This window comes from Camarhynchus parvulus, chromosome 13, assembly GCF_901933205.1.
Source record: "Camarhynchus parvulus chromosome 13, STF_HiC, whole genome shotgun sequence".
NCBI lineage: Eukaryota > Metazoa > Chordata > Aves > Passeriformes > Thraupidae > Camarhynchus > Camarhynchus parvulus.
In genome coordinates, this window is record NC_044583.1 from 354,082 (window position 1) to 376,402 (window position 22,321).

The 22,321-nt window shown below is 46.1% G+C and overlaps 1 protein-coding gene across 1 annotated transcript; it reads left to right on the forward strand.

Moving 5' to 3' along the window:
• Nucleotides 1-977: 977 nt before the first annotated feature.
• GABRP (gamma-aminobutyric acid type A receptor pi subunit) lies at nucleotides 978-13,761 on the forward strand. The gene is given in 9 exon segments (XM_030957512.1): nucleotides 978-1,039; nucleotides 2,373-2,479; nucleotides 5,218-5,285; nucleotides 6,884-7,101; nucleotides 7,926-8,008; nucleotides 10,320-10,457; nucleotides 11,680-11,832; nucleotides 12,361-12,554; nucleotides 13,447-13,761. Coding segments are annotated over 9 exon segments (1,338 nt in total).
• The last annotated feature ends 8,560 nt before the right edge of the window (nucleotides 13,762-22,321 follow it).

Below are 22,321 nucleotides of genomic sequence, written 5' to 3' on the forward strand. Positions count from 1 at the left end.
CTCAGTGTGGGCAAAGTTGTTATTTCCTGGTGCTCTGCTTGTCCCATGGCACAGCACCAGAGCTGTGCATCTGGCTGAGGAGGCAGAGTGTCCTCTGGGCTCTACAGGAAGGATCTAACCCAAGCAGAAAACTCATGATGTTCAGGTTATTATGGTGCAGCCACATTGGAAGCTGAGGCTCTAAATGCCATGTGTGATGAGAGAGGTGCTAGGTCTGAAAAGAAGGTGTGTGACTGGAGCAGCACTTCCAGCAGGAAGCTGGAGACCAGAGTAGAGCAGAGCACAGCTCAGAGCTGCCACTGTGGCACCTGCTCCAAGGCCAGCACAAGCCCGAGGAGTCTTGGGCCAGCAGCCAAACTTGGTTCCACTCCCAGAAAAGCCAACGAAACCCCTTTGAAGTGCAATGACCTCATGCTCTGCTGCATGCTGAGTGGCTTGCCAGCTTTGCTGTTAATAGCAGGGGTTTATCCCACGTACAATCAATGGAGCACAGAGTTACAGCACTTCTGTGAGGCTGGGCAGGGGAGCCTGCGACTAAAAGAGGCTGAAACTGCCATCTGTGGGCAGGATCTCTCTTGGCTTCAGAGTCTGACTGCTCTGGGAGCTACCCACACATTTTCCTATTTAGTCAATCCGTTCCTGTGGTGCCATTCTCAATAGCAGCTATTGCCATCCCATACTGAGAGGAGAGGAGCTAGAATTTGTCGAGAACTTCAAGACCTGAGTTGTCACCAGGGCTTTTTATGTGGTAAGTGATAGAACATGCTGAAAAATGATACTAGTCAGGGAAAAGGGCAGGAGCCCCTGCGTATCAGGTATGTTAAACATCAATCTGTGATGGTTCTGACTGTGCAGCATTTCTTCTCCCTGTCTCCTTCCCTTAAAAAAATTAAAATAATTTTTCTTAAACCACAAGACTTTGTCTTTCTTTTCTTCTTTACAGACAAGCAGTGCAAATACAGAAACAATCTCCAGACATGTTCTGCAGATATTTTTCCTTCTTTGGTCTGTGTCTTTTTCTTCCAACCCAAAGGTAAGTGTAGAGTTTGTTTTGTTTTGTTTTAAAGGGAACATTTGAATGATGTTTCACATAAATAATGTGGGTCAAAAGGAAACTATGCTTCTAGTTATCCAGCCCACCCAAAGGTGGCAGGGTGCAGTCAGGGATGTGGTATAGGAGAGAGAAATCTTCATAGGTCCCTAAACCACATGATGTCCATTAACAGTGCAACCCCTGATTTCCTGTTCAGAACCAGCACAGGTTGTAGGTTTTTACCAGAAATGCCTCCCACAAGGTTCCCAGCTCTGTTATTACCATCCTTGGTAGTACAAGTCCCAAACTGGTTGAAGTATTTACATACATACTGTGTAAAACCTTATTCTGCTGTAAGGTCCTGCTTAGTCTAAATCCTGCAGCTCCAAGGCCCTATTAACACAGCTGTGAAGGAAACAGAAGAAAAACCCTTGGTGAGAGCTGTGAGTAACTCCATGGCTGCTTCCTGCCCAGAACAGGGTCCTGGCACTGGGAGCAGCAAAGGCTCTGCCTCCCACCTCCTCCTGCCCAAAGCAAGAACAAACTCCTAACCTTTCACTCGGTTACACTTTTCTCAGGTGAGGCAGTGCCACCCTGCACCTTAACACTCACTTTTTACATTCCAAACCCTCTCCCTCCCTCTGTCTGTGTGAGGGTACAGATCTGTCAGCCTCATAACACAGCTTCTGCCTTCAATGACCAGCCACAACATGTAAATGTTGACATTGTAATCTAGAGTTGGACCCTCAGTATACCCAGCAGCTGGAGCAGCACTGCCCACAGAGCTGAGGGGGTGTCTGTGAAGTGTACAGTCCTCCACCTTTCCCCTCCAGTATTATTCCTGACAGCAGCTGTAGAAGCTGACACTCACATGTTATGAGGATGAAGCTTATTTAGAGGACTAGAGATTAGAGAGGAGGAGCTGTTGGGCTGTAAGATTTGTCTCAGGTTGTCATAAATGGGAGGAAAAAAGAAAATAATATTCCTTAAGTAGACTCTACAAGAAGGAGTGGGAAGGGGAGATTGGGATGTATTTCTCAGGCTTGTGATCTACAGATCTTGCTTGATTTTTCTGTTTGAACAGAACATTCTTAAGATACTGTGTGTGCAACCTGTAGCTATCAGCTGAGGCAATTTGCCATTTTCCCACCTCTTGAAGGTGCTAATTATTCAGCCAGGACAGCAATGTGAGCAAATGCTTGTGATTTCAATTGCCTACTTGGTTTTAATAACTATTTTATACTGTTTGTTTGTTTGAGCACAAGCTGGAAGCAGCTGCAGCTGCACACCAGATGTGCCCAGCCCAGCATGTAACAGTTGGTGTTTGTGTCCCCAGGAGCTCTCTGGGTCATGGATCCAGCTTGCATGGCAGGGGCACAGCGTCCCTCCCTGGATTTGAGAACCTCACCATGGGGTACAACAAATACCTCCGGCCCTACTTTGGTGGTATGTTGGCTCCTCACAAGAGAGCATTTAAAATCGGTCTGTAATGCTCATGTGGAGGGGAGAGCAGGCTTTAACCTTGCTGCAGTTTCAAAGGTTGTGTTTCTTTTAAATTGGTGTCCCAGGCTGCCCTCCTTTCTCTGCAACCACTACTGTCTTGGTGCACATATGTATGGGGCTTGGGATCAGGTCCAGCTGTGAGGTGAAGAACAGGGAATTTATAAACTTTAACATCTCTATGGAAGACTTGACTATATAACTAAATTCTGCTCTAACTGTACAAGGTTTTGTTTAGAGCCTGACCCTTGTGATTTTCTGCTTTACTTTTGGTCACGTACAGCTATTATAGCTATTTATGCAGCTCTAGAGGAACAAAGCCATTCTTCTTGCCTTGATTATTGACTTTTGACACATGCTTTCACCTCACACTGCGACACAAATCTGTTTCAAACCCTAGTGAGACTCTGGGGAGTTGGGAGCAGGCAGGAATTTAGGAAGTTACCTGAGGCTATTGAGCAATTTGGGTGTCAGGTCTCCCACCTTCCAGGTTAGTGCTGTCATCACACAGAGGAATAGGTTTCTCAGAATGACATTCAGAACCTAAAAAGTATCATTGAAAGTTTTAGAAACAGCAATGACCATTTTTATTTCTATTAATTTTGATTTTGTGCCTGAACTATTAATGAAACCCCGCTTGACAGAAAAATTTCCTATCAGCTTTCACAAGGCCATGGATATTTCCCATTGTAGACTGACCTGCTGCTACTGGCAGCTCTGAGCTGCTTCCTTTTTCTGGCCATGTTAATAAATGTCTGAGACAATACAGAATTTACCATCTTGCTCTGCCTAGAATGGCTGACCTGATGCAGGATTAGAAAAGCTCCTCTAAATCCTGTGACACCAGTGAGCAGATGCTTCTCTATAACAGAACAGAGATCCACTGCATCTGCAGCAAATGTTAAACAAAACCAGCCAGGACTCTCGTGTGACCTCCCCTGGAGGCCGAGTCCTCACAGTTGTGTCCTGTGGTCAGTAAATGCAGTGGGTTTGAGTCTCGATAGACAGAGACGTGAACAACAGCTGCTTTCAAAAATACACATCTTCTGCAAATGAAATAAATTTATGAACCCGTTAAAACAAACAATCAAAGCCAAAACCACCTGGAAAGAGTTTCAGAAATCGTGTGCTTTGGTCGTTCCTCACTGTGATTCATGTGACGAGCAGCAATTCCAGCAGCTGCAGCAGGAAAGGCCCCGCTCTGTTGTCACGCAGGCACAGAGGGCTGTGCTGGAAAGGGTCGAGCTGCGCTCGGAGCTCGGCGCTCCCCCGGCATCGGCGGAGCCCGGACCGTGGGGTCCCCGTGTCTCTGTGTCCCTGTGTCCCCTTGTCCTCGTGTCTCCCTTTGTCCCCGTGTCCCTGTGTTCCCTTTGTCCCAGTACCAGTGTCCCTTTGTGCCCATGTCCCCATGTGCCCGGTGTCCCTGTGTCCTTTTGTGCCCGTGACTCTGTGTCCCAGTGTCCCTTTGTCCCTTTGTGTCTGTGTCCCCCTGTCCCCGTATCCCCATGTTCCCCTTCCCCCTTTGTCCCCGTGCCCCCATGTCCCCCTGTCCCTGTGTCCCCCCGTCCCCCTGTCCCCATGTCCCCCGTCCCCGTGTCCCCGTGTCCCCCTGTCCCCCCATCCCCGTGTCCCCATGTCCCCCTGTCCCCGTGTCCCCCTGTCCCCCGTCCCTGTGTCCCCCCGTCCCCATGTCCCCCGTCCCCGTGTCCCCCATCCCCCTGTCCCCGTGTCCCCCTATCCCCGTGTCCCCCTGTCCCCTGTCCCCTGTCCCCCTGTCCCTCTGTCCCCCTGTCCCCCTGTCCCCTGTCCCCCTGTCCCTCTGTCCCCCTGTCCCCGTGCTCCCCTGTCCCCCTGTCCCCCTGTTCCTCTGTCCCCGTGTCCCCCTGTCCCCTGTCCCCTGTCCCCTGTCCCCCTGTCCCTCTGTCCCCTGTCCCCGTGTCCCCCTGTCCCCGTGTCCCCTGTTCCTCTGTCCCCGTGTCCCCCTGTCCCCTGTCCCCCTGTCCCCGTGTCCCCCTGTCCCCTGTCCCCCTGTCCCTCTGTCCCCCTGTCCCCGTGCTCCCCTGTCCCCCTGTCCCCCAGTCCCCCGTCCCCGTGTCCCGGGCGGTGCTGCCCTCTCGCGGTGGCTCCCGGCGCTCGCGGTTCTCGGTTCGCGGCTCTCTCGGGCGGGAGCTGAGCCGGGCCGAGGCCGCTGCTCCTCCGCATTTCAGGAACGCCTGTTCTCGGGAACCAGGGACCTTCTCTCCTCTCGGTGGCTCCTCGCCAGGAGCCGGGGCTGCCCAGCACTCCCTGAGCTGTGGGAAGTGCTCTGTGCAGAGGTTCCTGGCCTGGCCGCTCCGTGCCTGGTGTGGGCTGGGATCAAGGGACAAAGTGGCCCTGGCTGCCTGTCCAATGGCAAATGCCACTGAAATGCTGCTGATCTAAACTGCTGAGCTCTGCAGCCAGTGTTAATGGGTATTTGCCCTCTGCTACCACCACCAAACACAGAACTCCACCTCCCTAACAGTGACAACTGCATTTCAGATCATAGAATTTGTGAGCCTAATGGTCTGAAACTGTGTCTGACCCTCTAGGCCTCTGCAGTTTTAGTGACAGTGAGTGAGGCTGAGGACAGTGCCCACCCTGCACAGCATCCTGAGTGGCTTTACTTCCCTTCTCTCTGCTGAAGCATTTCATTCCCTCTGCAGGAGAACCTGTACAAATTGCAATGAGTCTGGACATTGCAAGTATTTCTAGTATATCTGAGAGTGACATGGTAAGTGAAAAAAAACTTTTATTTTACAAGATAAGATTGAGATATGCCTGAGAGACTTCACATGTATTCCTGTGTGTCCAGCACAGAAATGGTCATTTTGAAACTGCTTTGCTGTTGGGGGCTGTTGACCACTTTCAGCAGTGGGATGAAAACAGAGCTCATTTATGACTGCAGACTATTGTCCTGGTTTAGGGCAAATTTGGGAGGAAACTCCCAAAGGGGTTCCTCTAGAAAGCAGATTCAAGTGGCCCCTCCCCCAACTGGTTCATGAAAATATTCCCTTGGAGATAAGTGTAAAAACCTGGTTATTTAACAAGCAAAGTATACACAAGCATAAAAAATAAATAATATTAAACAATAAAACCTCTTGCTGTTCTGAAGAGATGGTGAATTCAGAAAGTCCTTTTCATGGGCTGTGGCTTGGCTCACTCAGTCTGTTATCTGTCCCTCCCATGCTGGAATGCCATGTCCCGGACCCGGTGGGCCACAGGCATGAGCTCCTGGTGTTTTTCTGGGTTTTCAGTCTAGAGCAGGTACAAACAGTTCCGAGAAAAAGAAAAAAACCCCACAGTTTGGGGAACTTCTCTGCCTCTGCTAGCTAAAAACTAACTAAAAGCAAAGGAGAGCTCTGTCCCACTGTCTGTCTGTGCTGCAGACAACACAGTCTGTGAGAAGGAGTGTGGGGGAGCAAGTGCAGTTTCTGAAAACAAACTGCACACTTCTTTTCCCCCGCTTCACTTTCAGAAGCAGTCTTAAATGTGCAGAACTTAATATCCAGCATAAACAGAGCAGACGATTAGGAATACAAGCATCATAACGTCACCCTAAGACAACTGTGTAGATGCCATAGTAATGTGGGCTTACAAGAAAAAAGAAGTGGTTCCAAAAGTCCTACTGGTCAAAAACTCACCACCTTCTGGAAATCAGACCCCATGGAAATAGAAAATATCAGTCCTGTGTGGCATCCCTTGTGAGAAGGAAGTTGAATAGTCCAGCAGTGCCTGTGATGTCCAGAAGGCTCAGCAAAGGATCAGCTTCAGAGCCAAGTGGTGCTGCTTGGGGGCAGGCCAAACTCAAGTTAATCCCAGTGTTCTTAGATTCAAAATTCCTATTAAAATAGAAGGCACAACTTTTCTTTTTTGACTTGTTTGGGTTTTTTTTTAAGATGTCCCTGACATAACAGGTTGGATTCACTTACCTTTTTTCCCCAAAGTGCCAATGCCTCCTTGATGACCAGATTTATAGTACGTGTGGTCTATAATGTCAATGGCTTGTGGGGTGGCCTCAAGTGTATGCTTCCTATCTGTTCTCTGCAAAATGGGCACAAAAGCATCAGGTATAAAAACTGCCCATTAAAAACATAAAGTGCTGTAATTATAATCTTTAGTCCTCAAACTCCATTAGAGTGGAAATGTATTAGAAATATTACAGAGTGAACAAAACTGAAAACTGTGACAAAAGTGAAGCTTTAAGCTTGAAGCCTGGCTGTGATAGGTTGAATAAAGATGTGTTCTGTCCCTTGTCACACACGTGGTGTGCCCCAGCTGTGCCGTGCAGCTGCCTGGACACACGTCCCCAGGCTCTGCTCTGTTCTGCAGGATTACACAGCCACCATCTCCCTGCGGCAGCGCTGGACAGACCCTCGGCTGGTCTTCCATGGCAACAAGAGCTTCACGCTGGATGCTCGCCTGGTGGAGTTGCTCTGGGTGCCAGACACCTACATTGTGGAGTCAAAAAGGTCTTTCCTGCACGACGTCACTGTGGGCAACCGCCTCGTCAGGCTGTTCTCTAATGGCACTGTCTTGTATGCCTTAAGGTACAGAGACCTCCAGCTTTGCTGCTGCTGGCTCAGAATAGATTTCCAGAACTACCCTGGACAGGAGCAGGTACCAGCTGTCACAGGTCATGAGTTTGGGGTCAACGAGTCAGCTGTGAGCATTCTCTGCTGATGTCTGCTGAAGCCCTGTTCTAGCTTCCAGGAATGCCAGTCAAGGATTAGGATCTCCCATCACGGTATATGCTGTATCCTGAGGCCTGCTCAGAAAGCTCATGAGTTTAGGTGTCACCGAGGAAAAATCCAGCCAGATGGGGGCATGGGAGGAATGGAAGGAGGACATCACAAAGTAAAAGTTCAACTGATAGTGGGAAACCATTTGCTTATCCAGTGATGACTTCTGTTTTTTTACCAAGAAGTGTATTTGTCCATGAACTGCAGGAAGGCGCCCAGCACTTGAGTTAGCAATTCCTACAGTGCTCTCCTTAGCTTGCATTAAGTGAGTCCCAGTTACCTCAGCTGCAGAGCAAAACTCACCTACCTCCACATCAGAGAAAGCCAGAGTACGTGTGCAGTTAGTCACTGCACCTCAAGTCGCAAGTGCTGACTCCTTAAGATGAGCAAATTGTAGCAATGGGGAAAAAAATGTGACTCTGCACTCTGTATCCCACCAGATCAAAGCAAAATTCCTCCTTGGGCTGCATTTTCATTGAGGTGGCTGCAGAGAGCGATTGTTCTTGAGGGTTCGCAGTTAATTCTTATCATAGGTCCAAATAATCTAACTGACAGAGCAGAGCTTTGTCATCCCATTTGCTGTGTAAAACATGCTTTTATTGCAATTTTCAGAGTTCTTTCTCTCCCGACAGAATCACTACTACTGTTGCCTGTAACATGGACCTGTCAAAATACCCTATGGACACCCAAACATGCCGACTGCAGCTAGAAAGCTGTAAGTATTATGTTCTAGAAAACTCTAAATTTTTTTATTCATAAGTAACTACACATCTTGAATATTTGGATTAAGCACCATGGCTTTCTGGAGTAGATTTTTATTCCTGCAAATTATAATGTCCAAAAGAAAACAACTTCTGTGTCATCATTCTTCAAGCGTTTTTGTTGCAATCCACAGCCCAGAAAATTCCCGTCACTGTGCAATTTATGCAAAAAAAGTGGTAATAAAGAGTATTTATTAAAGTGTAGATAATTAAATCTCGTACAGAAAGGATGAAGTAATGTTGGGTGGTTTTCAAAATTCAGATTCTTTTGAACACACAGCTTCTTCAAAACTAACTTGTGAGGTAAGTGCCTGTGATAGAGTGCAAGAAGGAACAACTCTCACATCTTTAAGTAGCTAATACCTGTTGCAGCCCCCAAATCCCCACTGCCAAAAGGACATGGGGAAGGGTGGTTCTCACTAGAATTAGAGTTGAATGTGGCTCTCAAACTCATGAGCTGAAATCAGGGCCAAACCCAGGTTTGTGATACCTGCCCTCCCATTGGGGAGGGGATACAGAGAATGGGACCCTTATCAATAGGAAGAGTGTCAGACTGAGAAGTCTCAAGAAGAGGAATTATCAGTGAGTTCTGCTCTCAGTTAGATTAAAAACTCACCTAAGGCAGTGCTGGCTGAGAAAGACTCCAAGGCAATGTGGGGCACTGCAGGGTTGCTGTCCCAAAGCTCAGCCGGTGCAGTGCTGCTGCTCCAGACCTGTGATGGGTATGCAGCTCCTGCTGCATGACACAAAACCAAACTTCCACCATCTCAGCATGGAAAAGACCAGATTTTTAACCTCTGGGGTTGCAGCATGAAGCACCTAGGGAAGAACATATTATTTTCACATTAAAATCATATTAGTTCACCATGGTTAATGTTATTACAAAGAATAGCTCCTGAAATAATAATGATTGGCCTCTTCTGCTAAAGTAGAGCATGTTTAGGCCTGGCTTAAAACTGATTGGGTCCTACATCATGCTCAGTTGCTGTATAATTCCAATGAAATTACATACATATTGCCCACTGGAGATTTCATTAGGATAAGTGCCCAGAAATAATGCTATTTAAATATATGCCAGATGAATTAACAACAATCTATCACTTATAAAATTTTCCTGATTAACCACGATTTATAAAACCACTTAGGAACTTTGAAAAGTCACATCCTTAGGATTCTGCTCAGGGATTCATGCTCTGGACACCTAATTTAGGAGTTCATCACGCCCAAGCTCTGGTAATTTGTGTCTAATAAGAAAACACAATTAGATGTAAATAGAGCTGCAACTTCATCTGATTCCTTCTACCAGGACAAATGGTTTGTTATCAGAATCACAGCGTCCCTACTCATGGTCTCAAAGAAGGGCTCTTAATAAAAGAATTAAATCAGTGAAACTGATGGACTTGTTTCCTAAATTAAGTCAGATTTTTGAAGGGAATGGCAGGCTGGCAACTCAGTACAAGTTTTACCCCTCAGACTGAAGTATCCCTCAGTCTAACATGAGTTTATGTCATCCCTGGAGGTACACACTCAGATGGCATATATGGAGTCCCACTGCTTTGAGGCAGGAATTTGGTGTTACCAAATGTTGTGTGCATTTATTTGTCCTCAGTAACTTAATGCCTTTGAGGATATGAGGAATGATGTGTAGAAAAGGTTGTTTTTATGACCAGGTTTCCTGGACAATGTGTACCCAGTCAGAGAAGCCTAGTTCATAACCACATAGCAGTCTCAGCCGTAAGCTCCTGACTAACTGAAAATGCATTTTCTGATGTTTTGAAGCACTGGAATAGATGACTCAGTGAAATGTGCTTCTGCTCTGTGGTAAGGGGCTCAGTGAGATCCGAATTCTCTTTCTTTACCACTGTGTTTCTCCTGCTCTCCTCTCAGACACCAGAGAGAGTCTGTGTTTGAGGGTTAACCATGGCAGTACTAATATCCCATTGTATGTAATCAAGCTGTGTATGACAGCAATGGATTATCTTTGAAAACATGAATACCCCATGTAAACAACTGCAGCAGGCGCTCAGCAGCCTTCACGTTGTGTGTCATTCCCAAAGGTGTGTGTTCCTGTCCACATCTGGAGCAGCAGACCAAGGGCAGTGAAGGAAGTGCAGCCGATGTCCCCGCGTGGTCAGACACAGCTCAGGGGCCTCTGTCCAGTCTGCAGTGCCAGGATCGGGGTTCTGCTCCCCGCAGGAGGCAGAGCAGGGCACAACTGGGCTCTTCCTGCCCACAGCAGTCACACAGTGTCTGTGTTCTCCTCAGGGGGCTACGATGAGAACGATGTCACCTTCACCTGGCTGAGGGGAAACAACTCCGTGCACGGCATGGAGAAGCTGCGGCTCTCCCAGTACACAGTGGAGCGCTACCACACCCTGGTCTCCAAGTCACAGCAGGAGACAGGTAAATCTGGGAGAGCAAAAAGCAGGGAAAGCTCTTGGGTGTTCCCCATCCCATCTCCTCTCCTTCTGTGGGCCAAGATCGTTTGACTCAGTCCTGAACCAGTAAAGCCTTTAGCAGATCTTAATCTCACACAAAGAGATGAACAGAAAGGTGGTGTCATCCTATTAGTTGCAGTCAGGATATTCTGTAAGATGGAAATCCACAGAAAGATGGAAGTTTAAAACATACTGTATTCATTTGATGGACTTTAATTTTTTTTTCCTTCTTCCTATTTTCCTCCACACATACCTGAAGAAACTCTATCCCTTCAATCCAGGTGTGCAGTGTAGAGGTACTGTGAAAAGCAATGTTTACAGTAACTAGGAGTAAAATTAATGTTTAAAATATACATTTGTTTGTAAATTCTATCACGATGGAATAACATATTTTTGTAGATCAGAATTCAATGTCTTTTTCATTATCAGTGTAAAATACTCTTTTCTCCAATTACAGATAGTATGAAAGGGGGCAAGACTTCCTTAGAATGACAAGGTTTTAAAAATAACAGTGTTTTGTTGTTTTGTTGCATACACAGCCATGAACAACATGGACTTTGTTTCTACACTTCAAAGGGAATTGTTGTTTATAGAACAGAAATAGATCCTGAAAACACAACTGATCCAGCCTCAGAACCCTTATGTCAGTATTTACAACAAATTGTTTTTTAAAAGATGGAGAGCTCAAAAATATACCATTATCAAACATCACAAATCACTAATGAAAATGGGGGTCTGATTCTCTGTGATGGTAAGGCACAGGGGTGCTTTGGGATGTGAGCCAGAGCCTGCTGACATCAAGAGACAATGTTTTGTCTGTTTTTCAGCCATCAGGTAAGGCTGAACCTGGCAGTGCCCTTCAGAGCAGGTGTTGGGAAAGGTGCTGTGCTGAGTGTGAGAGAGCAGGTGAGATTATCAGCCCTGCTCTGCTCGGCGCTGAGGCCCTGCTGTAACATTCCTGTCATGCTCAGGGGCAGGAACCCTTTGCAAGGCATCTGCTGTTCAGATGGGGTTGTTCAGATGCCTCTTTGTCTTTCAGTGCTGTGTGTGTCCTCCTGTGTCAGGTGTGTTACCTGCATAGGCTCTGCTGAGCTCCATCAGCTGGTACTGGTGCTGGGCTGTTCTCGTTTTACTTCGGGGCTCCTTGGAAACCTCACATTCACCAAGTCTCTTCCTTTCATAAACAGGCAGTTACCCACGACTGATATTACAGTTTGAACTGAGAAGAAATGTCCTTTACTTCATACTGGAGACCTATGTGCCCTCCACTCTGCTTGTCATGTTGTCCTGGGTTTCTTTTTGGATCACACTGGACTCAGTGCCTGCAAGAACCTGCATTGGTGAGTTCTTGCCTGAAGAATGGAGAAGATTTAAGCAGACAGAGGAGCCTTTGAAGGCTGAGTAGATGGTACTTTTCTTGCGCTACCTGCTCAGGGATAAATGGTCTACTCGTCTCTGCTGTTCTTTGGGGCAGAGCTGGGTTGGTGTGGAGGAGATGCTGTGGCAGGGACACATGCCCACCTGCAGGGCTGTGTGTGGCTGAAGCTCTCAGGAGATCCATTGCAGAGTAGAGGACAGGGCACAGGTGGTGTGCTTTGGAGAAAGCAGGACGGAGGGATTTCTTTACTGAAAGCATGAAAAACAAGAGACCCAACTGCCTGTTGGAGCCAAGCTCCCAAAGGCAGGGAGAGCCTGTGTGAAGCTAGTGAATGCTACAAAAGTATTTCAGTTGCTGTGATGGATGATTTGGATTTGGTAAGAAGTGATGTGCTTTAACCAGCCAGCAATGGAGAGCAATGACATGAACAGAAGGGTAGGCCAAGACTTCTCCAAAGTGTCCACAAAAAAAGTGTCTCTCTGTTTCCAAGGAGTTACAACAGTGCTTTCTATGACAACTCTGATGATCGGCTCACGAAGTTCACTTTCAAAAACCAACTGTTTCATTAAGGCCATTGATGTTTATCTTGGCATCTGCTTCAGCTTCATCTTTGGTGCCCTTGTGGAATATGCAGTGGCTCACTACAGCTCCTCACAGAAATGTGCAGCTAAAGTACCAGAAGAGGTAAGGCCCGACGTACCTTAATAAGGCCAGTGGTCTTGGACTGGCAACAATTAGTTCTCCATTAACTGAACAAGACAAATGGTCTTCTTGCTATGGATACATCAACAATGCTTCTCCTAACTGGCACTAAATCTAAACTTTTGTGTGTAACAAATACATGAGTAGCACAGGAATGCTGTGTTTCTGGCAGACTTGTGAGCAACAGCCTTAGCTGGCAGTCCTGTTGGGTTCACAGGACCACATCCAGAAAGGCACTTGGGCCAGGCACTGGATTGAGTCCACAGCCCCGAGTTGAGCTCATGTGAGCAGGAAGCACCACTGCTCCTTTCAAATGCACTCAGAGAAGAGCCAGTATAACACAACTCTTCACTCTTCTATCAAATAACTCCAAGGAAGGAGGTACTTCCCTCTGCCACAGGAAAACTGAACCCTTCTTCCTCCTTTCCCAGAAGACGTTTCCAAACATCTGTCCCACAGCCTTCTGTGGGGATTGTGAGAGTGAGTTGTTCAAGGGCTCAGCTTTAGTGTGAGAAATTAAATAATCAGGTATGACTGTAGTCCAGTTGTCATCAAGGGCCCAAATCCTGTTGGGAAAAAGGAGGTTTCCCACTGCAATACTGAGTTCCCAGCCATTAAGTCACTGTGTAGACAGGAAGAGATGGATATCCTGTAGGAGATGGATGTTGGCACACCCAGAGTAAAACTTGGTCAAGGATCTGAAAATATCTCTATTTTGGACCTCAGGCCCTCCTAGGGTTAGGCAGCAGCTGAAAGGTGTGTTTGAGTATTGGGATGACCACATATGAAGCTGTACTCTTATGTCTTTATCCTTATGGTCTTCCTCCTCTGCAGGAGAAGACAGACCTTAAAACTGTCCACTCTTGTTTCCTAGGGGCCTGCAAATGAACTGACTGAAGAAATGGAAGAAGTTAACATCACCAACATCCTCAAAAATTCCATCACCAGCTATAAACAAAAAATCAGCTTCACAAGCATTGAGATTTCCAGCGATAATGTTAACTGCAGTGACTTGACCATGAAAAACCATGAGAAAATCAAATGTGCCTTGAGGAACAAAATGCACAGGATCATTGGTTATTTCACAATTCAGAACCCTGGCAATGTGGACCACTACTCCAAATTGCTTTTCCCTTTGTTTTTCATGGTGGTCAATGTGTTTTACTGGGCTTATTATCTATATTTTTAGTAGAAATTAGTTGCTTCATTCCCCTACTTCAGCAGGAGAGGAATTGTGCCAGTGGGCATCCAGGAACCTAACCTCAGTGAATTCAATGTGGACAAAAAGCTTCCTTGTGTTTCCTGAGGTACCCAGCAGAAGTGTGTGAGGTGTGCATGCATCAGCAGCTCTTCAGCTGAGTGGCTGTGCTGGGCTCTTCTGCTCATAGCTGCATTTCATACCACACCTTACCTGACTGGAGATGGATGTGCAGGACTGCACTGGCAGCTGCAGAGCACTACAGGTGGCAGAATTATTTTGGTAGCTTGGAGTAGGTTGGAACCTTCAAGATGAGATGTCCTAGAGGATGAATAGGATCATGACTGTTATTCTTTGTTTGCCAGAGAGAACAGAGGGACTGTGATTGCTGCCTCAATAGCTGCTCTGTTGCAGTGAGAGCCCTGAGGCAGCAGCAGGAGCTCAGTGCAGTGCAGCACAGTGGGATGCTTCTGTGCATGGTGCTGCTTTGTCCTGGATGGTGCAGTGCCAGGATGGTGATTCGGTACTGCACAATAGTGCCTCACTGCTTTTAACCTGTAACTCACTGAGGTAACCCTCACTTGCTGAAGTTCTCCATCCCTGAGATAGATGGAGCGTTGTTGTTTGTTGAGCTGCATTTTTTCAGAGATTTGGGAACATGAAATCGAGGCAACAAAATCATTTTGTAACCCATCTCTTATACTCTTCCTGCTGTACTGCACACAAACAGATTCTACCACTTTCCATGTCTTCCTCACAAATTATTTTCTGTCCTGGAGAATGTTTCCTTTGGCCTTCACTGCTACAAGCAGCTCTCACTCCTTGCCAGCCATAGGCACAAGTAGCCATTTGTCATCCCCTCCTTTACGTGGCTGTGCAGCTGTGGCAAGTCAACAGTGCTGCTGGGTGTAAAATGTGCATGGGTTTGGGGTAGGCTAGTCTAAATCACCCTTTCACACTTTCACTTTTAGTCTGAAACACTTACTTTTTTGAGAAAAATCATATTCTAAGTGGGCTCTGGAAACTACCTGAAGTCAGCTTTGTTTATCCTGCAATCAGCAGAAGCCAAAGTTTTCTTTTAAAGATAAATGAAATGCGGCCATACAGTTACATTGAAGAACCAAATGCTATTTGGTACTGTGTAGCTTGAGAATACTGGAAGTCTTTATTTGCTGATTGTAAAATGAACATTTTATGGCAGATTCCCCCACCTGGCACCCTTTTTTGGTCTGTGCTGCTTTCATCACTGAGAGGGGGCAATCCTGCAGTTATGTGGGCAGAATCGGAATTGCCTGCAGTGGCTCCATTCAGCAGAGTTCCGGCTGGGTGAGGCCTCTCAGTTTGTAGCTTATGTTAGAGTCTCAGCATGCAGTGTTTGCTTAGCTTAAGGATCTCTTCTTGGGGGTTCCTAGAGAAGGTGAACAGAGCACATGAAACTATAGATTTTTTACTTAATAACTTTTTATTGAACCACTTCACCACACTGTACTTTGAGAGATCTAACCCACATTTTCATAAATCATCGCTTTAACAAAGAGCAGCACAAGAAGACAGAGGGGAACAGGCTGACAATGGCAAGTGGATAAACACAAACTCCAATAATGAAGTGTTGGCTTGTATATACTGGCATTTGAAGTCCATTCCATAAAATGTAATAAAATGAATGTTTGTGATATGAACACAACCCCTCAGAGAGATTCTCTACGAAAAAAAAAATCATTATCTCTTCTCTCTCTAATGGTTTCTTTCTTTAAAACCCAACTAAAATGCCCTTATCTGTTTTACACTAGTCACCAAATATTAATGTTAACAAAAGGAATTTCATCGTACAAAGCCCTCCAAGACGATCGAGTCCAGCTGTTCCCCCAGCCCTGCCAAGGCCACCACTAGCCCCTGTTCCCAAGTGCCACATCCACATGGCTTTTAAATCCCTCCAGGGATGGGTACTCCACCACCGCCCTGTGCAGTCTGTTCCAATGCCACCGCCTTTCCAGTGAAGAAATTTTCCATAATATCCACCCTGAGCCTGCCCCGGCCCAGCCTGAGGCCGTTCCCTGTGCTCCTGTCCCTGTTCCCTGGAGCACAGCCCGACCCCCCCGGCTGTGCCCTCCTGGCAGGAGCTGTGCAGAGCCACAAGGGCCCCCTGAGCCTCCTTTGCTCCAGGCTGAGCCCCTTCCCAGCTCCCTGAGCTGCTCCTCACATGACTTATGCTACAGACCCTTTCCCAGAAAGGCCTTCTCCAACCTGAACAATACCTGATTTCAGCAGGTGGCTGCTCTCAGGGCTTGCTTTCATTTGCCACAGCTTTTGTTATGACTTTGCTGGCACAAGGCGTGAATCCTATTTCCCTCAAGAGACAGGAGCAGTTTATGCAAGATCCATGTGCAGCAGAGACAAGGTGAGAGAATGTTGCTTATATCACAGCTTGGATTCTGGTCACTTTCCCAGAGGAAGACCAAGATAGAATATCTCTGCATTCACTGTCATGGAGAAGACTCAGTACTGCTGTGAGAGAAAGCAGGAGCATCTGAAGGAACATCCCCCAAATTTCCTCTCTGTGCCTGATTTCTTGGCTGGTTTTAGGGACAGGTAGTTTTTGCTAATGTGACTTTGCATTATAAAGTTTCCTTTGCTTTGGAAAATACTAACTTTGCTCTGTAGACAGACAGGCCCTACAGTTATAGCTGGAATATCCTAAAGATTTAGTTCCCAGTAATAATAGGCTAAACTACAGCACCACTAGAGGCAAAAACTACATTATTTGAAATGAAACTTCTCATAAATATCCAGCTATGAAGTAATTTTATATCAACTACTCTTATATAAACTGGAAAAGACAAACTGTCCTATCCATCAGCATTAAGGTTGGCAATAAAAATTACTCTGTATTCATAGCAAGTTTTGGAGATCTCCCTTTCCATTAGACTTTCCCAGGAAACACTGTGGTTGCCACTCTGAAGAACTTTGCTGGTAGCAGCACCAGTGTCAGCTTTGAGCTTCAGCCTCCTCGTGTTCCTCCTATCTCTGCCTCTGCAGGGGAGGGATGGATGGGCACCCAAAGCAGCCAGAGATGACACTGCTGCTCAGACCGTCTGCTAAAAGCACCTTGAAACATTGCTGAAGTCAGAACCGTGTCAGGGTTTTCTATTCTGTTTTCTTCCAGCCCCTCTCCAAATGCTTAGAGCACATTTGTTGCAGGTCTGCAGCAGGAGCCAGGCCAGTTTTCCAACATCCTACTGCATGTTGAACCCAGAAGGGACTGAGAATAGCGAGGGGCACACATGGATGTTGCTGGACACTTTCATGCCAGCCACACCCTGGTGGCAGAGGTAAGTGGGTGCCTCCCAGAGCCCTACCTGTATTTCCCACCCTTTGCTGCCCACTGCCTGCAGGCCCCCCAGTCCACTGTCCCATTTCTGTCCTGCTGCTTGTAGCTGGCAGCATGTGCAAGACTCTTTCTTGTGTTGCTCTTTTATTCTCTGGGTTTGTGGGCCAAGGTCTGATGCGTTTTCCCCAGGCCCTGGTGTCTTTGAAGCCCTGCTGTATCTGGTAGCACTCTCATGTCACTGGTCATGTACACAGCAACTGCCTTTGACACAAAAATTGCTTCACTCTGCACGAAACTGCACAAAACATGCCACCTGAAAGTACTGTGGTCTGTGCAAAATAGAGGACTAATGGAAAAATGTCGCAGTACAGCTGGTCTGTAACTGAACAAGATAAATCTGGCCATAACAAATCCAATTTGGCTGACCTAGCTCATTCTAGAAAAGAGGTAACAGAAACCTCACCCAACCCTGTTCACAATTAAATGCAGATACCCCACTGGCCAGAGAGCTGGGTGGAGAGAGGTCTCTTCCAGTCAGCCATCTGGGCCTGGAAGATGCAAAGCCCCATAAAAAGGGCAGCCATAATAAACTCACTGCTGTTTGCTGATCTTGATCAGTGTGTTTTGTCGTGTGTGTGTCTCCAGCCCATAAACCCATGTAACAGACAAGCATTCCCAAAACAAAGGCAGAAGGTGGACAAAAGTTCATGGCTTCCTCTCAACAGGAAGATGAATGATGATGGCTTTTGCTTCCATACAGCAGTACGAGATGGAAGGGTACAAAAAAAGGATGAAGAGGAGCAAGCTGGATTTGCCAGGCTAGAAATGTGGGCAGGGCATATGGGTGAAATGTTCCTCTGGTATTTTCTGTGAAAGTCTCTTTGCTGCAACTCTCATCTCTCAAGAGAATGATTTCAGGGAAATGCTTGATTAACAGCTGCTGATGTTTCCAGCACCACCTTTCCGTTCTGGAATGGGAGGCTCAGGTGTTTCTGGATAAGACTGAAGAGTTTTCAGAAATTTAGTCTACTTAAAGGACAGAAGAGACACTGAACAGGCTTGAAAAAAACCCTTGATATATCTGGCCCCTTGGAAAGAAATAACTTGTAGGAAGAGGAGTCAGTAAGCCTGTATTGAAACAAACCCAGCAGCTGGTACCAGCACAGTGCTAGCAGGTACTTCTTCATCTTTTTAAGTTAAAATTTGTCTGCAGTGACCAATAATGAATATGCTGAAATACATAACAGGAGAAATCTACAGTGAGCCACTGTTGGAGACAGGTGTGAGGTGAGTCATCAAAAGTCTGGTCAAAGCCTTTCATGGAAAGGTCAGCTTACAGGTAGGGGACAAACATTAATTTTGATTTTTTAAAATTATATGTTAAACCCTACAAAAATGAACCTACATTTTAAGCTACAAAGAAAATAATTAACATCTTATTAAAATATGCAAAATTTATAATTTAATTATACAATTATAGTCTAATAGCTCCACTGTATTTTGCATATTAGGGAACAATTGCTTTCTTAAAGCTCATAGCAGAATCATTTACTTGATGCTGGAGAATAAGTTAATTATGGATCTCCTGCCTTTGATTAATGGATTTTATAATCATGTTACAGTAGGATTAACTTATAGTTCATGTGCTTACAGTACTAATGATGAGATGAAAGCAGTGTCAGCACATTGGACTGGTCCCAGAAAAGGCCCTGTCAGGAGATCCCAGGACTGCCCCAGTCAGCATTTCTGGGAGGAGCCAGCATCAGTCATGCCCATGTGCCACTTACTTCAACAAAATTAAATACTGCTCTCAGGTGAGCTAAGCACCTTGACTGAAGCTCAGTTCTGGATACTATGGGTGGAAGAGTTTTCCTAGGAGATGGGTACAGTAGCAAGTAATGCACGTACCCACTGGGCACAGCCACCTGAAGCCTGCTCTGACCCAGTATAACAGGCTGAACATTCTTAATGCTTCTTTTGGTCTTTAATGCTTCTTTTGGGCACATAATACAAGTATAAAATTCCTTGGATAGAAACACATGGAGTCAGCCAAGATTTCCTATTTCTAAGGAACCTGAAGTATAGGTAATCAGTACAGCCTAAGGGACAGAGCACTCTAGTTTCTAAACTTGACTCCAGATGTTTAAGGAGAGGAACCATTGCAGGACAGAGAAGGTAGAAGGAACATGTGGAACATTTTTGTATTTTGCTGTCATTCCTTACAGGACTCCTGTGCCTATGTAGGAACCAGGTCTGCAAGTCTGGCAGGAGCTGAATTGAGAAACTTCACTTACTTAAAACTCAAGTTGACACAAATAAAAACAGAATAAAGAGCCAAACCATATTCTGACTGAAGGAGCAGTACCTCAAAAATCACCAGCAACAGAATTTCAAATTGCATCAGCCACATACCTTACTTATTATGATACAAAGCAGAACAATGTGATACAAATCAGAAGCTGAGCATAATAGAGCCCTGGGCTGCTTTGCCGTGTCCCCTCCCTGCCCATCACGCCACCTGTGTTTCCACAGGAAGGTGGCAGAACTCCTTACACTGATCATGCCATATGGAAACACTGGGGAAAGGGCAGGGAAATTGCTGCACAGCCAGCACAGCCCTTCCTGCTGAGACCAGGGCACGTGAATGCTGCTCCACCTCCCTGTTCAGGACATGATTCTCCAAGGCGTCATTTCCCAGCTGATGGCAGCCAGCTCCCCATCCCTGCAGCCTCCTGCCCTTGCTGGGGCTGTGAGCCTCCAGTGCCCTTGCCCTGCAGGCAGCACCTGGGGGCTGCTGGCTGAAAGCACAGGGCACAGTGCTGGTTGTCCTGCAGCTCCAGTGGTGACATTCATCCATGGCTGCTTGTATTTGCTTCTGGAACATACTTAGGGTTTATTCAAGGTTTGTGCTGAAAATCAGCACTTTTCCCTACCAAAGCAAGCTTCAGGGATTAGAGACATGCTGAAATAATACATGTTTTATTCCTGAAGCAGATGGAACTATGCCTTCAATGTGCTCTGAAAACCCAGCTGTGCATCCTGCTCTCTCTCCCTGCCCCCCTGTGCTCTGACTGCCACACACCCATCCAGTGTGGGGAGTTCTCAGCTTGTCACAGCTGGCTTGATAATGAAAGACATTCAGAGATTTACCAGGCCATTTCTCCATGTCATACCACAGTGCTTTAACCTCAATTTGTTCCAGGTGATCTCGGGAATCTGTGACCAAGTAACCCTCAGCTGCAGATCATCTGCCAGGTGGCAGCTGTTTAAACGATACTGCAGGCACTTCCAGTTCTTAATTTAGAGGCTGAACCCACCAAGAATTCAGATTACATGAGTCAGGTAAATGCCAAAAATGCTTTCTAGGATATCTATGATGGGTTTTCTCTGTGCCAGCTCACAGGAGGTACTTCCTTGCAATACACTCACTGTTTTTCAGCACTAAGATCCCAGGTTTCCTGAGAGCTGCCAGACAAACCTCACCCTGCCGGGGGTGTTGCTGGCCTGCAGCTCCTTCCTGCTTTAGCTCCACTTTGCACATATGGCTTCACCCCTATAAACATTCCTTTACTTCATATGAGCCTTAGCAAATCCTTGTCCTATAGGTACTCCCCCCCTACAGCTGTAACATAAGCTGTACAGACAGATAATGAAATAGACTGTGATGACTAGACCCTATAATGCAGAACTAAATGTCCAATTAGGACTTGATAAAGAAATGTGAAATAAAACACATCAAACCGGACAAAATAATCAATTTCCCATTAAACTGAGGTTACTTTTTTTTACTGACTCTCAATGTTAAAAGCATCAATTACACACATAATTTACTTCTTTACAGTCTGATTCAGCGTTCAAAGCAAAAACTTGCACATCCAGAATACGAATTATCTCAGTGATCAGAGGAAAAAACTCAGTGCCCTGCAGGTGTCTCCAGGCTGGCTTTGAAAAGTGTGATCAGTGTAGGCTGGGGGAAATTGCATTTTGTGCTGTTCTGGAGAAGGAAGTGATTTTGAAGCAGCCTGCCACTTAACTCAAAGGAAGAGGTAATCTCAAATGGTGCAGAAGGTACAGGAGCTGAATTTCGGAAAAGCTGTGGAAATGGGATGAAAAGTAAATATATGACCTCAAAAGATTTGCCTTTGTGAATGCAGCCAGAGGATGCAAGGCTGATACAACAAAATGCATCCTTCACTGAGCTTATGCAAGGACTTACACACCATGAACAAAAAAAAGAAGAGGAAAAGCTGCTTGTGAAAGATTTTAAGTAGGCCACAAGGATGACTTCTCTTTTATTTCAGCTTGTTAACAGTGTCCTAGTTTTATGTGTTTATCTTCAAATTGTGATGCACGTAGGATTATTTTAAGCTAGCACCCAGAGACATTTGCTTTGTAGCTAGTGGTGATCTTTGACCCATGGCATTGAGCCATGCTTGCAGGGCTGCAGGTCCATGATGCTTCACTTCCACCCCCACAACCAGGAAGATGAATTGCTGGCGAGCTGCATGTGGTTTGAACAATGGTAACAGCAGTCTGTGGGGTACAAAATCTCAGCAGCAGGGCAAAGGAAGGGAGGTTTCTGCCAGGAGATAGGGAGCACATCTAAATCCTGAGATGGAGAAAGAACAGTACAACGCCTGGTGAGAAATGACCCTGCAAAGCCATCTCCCTGAACTGGCAGCCATATACACACAGGAAAAGCATGCAAAGAAATCCAAGCTACCTCTTTCATCTTCCTTCATAACCTGCAGTGTAAGCACATCTTAAGAAACTAAGTCAAAGAAGTGCTTTGAAAAGATGAGCACAGCATCTAACACTTCAGCAGAATGTCCTTCTGAAGCTGCAGCAGTTTGCTCAGTTTGCCTGTGCTCTGAACCTTTGCACATTGTTCTTAGAGCCAAACATGGACCACATTATTTTGTGTTGCAAAGCACAGACACCCATAAACACCAAGCAGAAAATATATGGAGAGACGAACAATGGGTCCTTTAATGATTACAGGCATCTTTCGTCTTAAACCTGAGAGTTTAAAGTCAATTGCAGCTGACTTGGATTGCCTCTTGCTTGTATAGAGCCTGTAAATAAAGTGTTAATTCAGAGCCCTTAGCTGTGATCAGGAATGCATCACATTTGGTGTTGCACCAAGCTCTAGTCTCTAGAGTACTGGCCAAGCCCCAGGGCACTGGGGTTTTGGGTGCTACTTTGTACACATATTTATCTTTA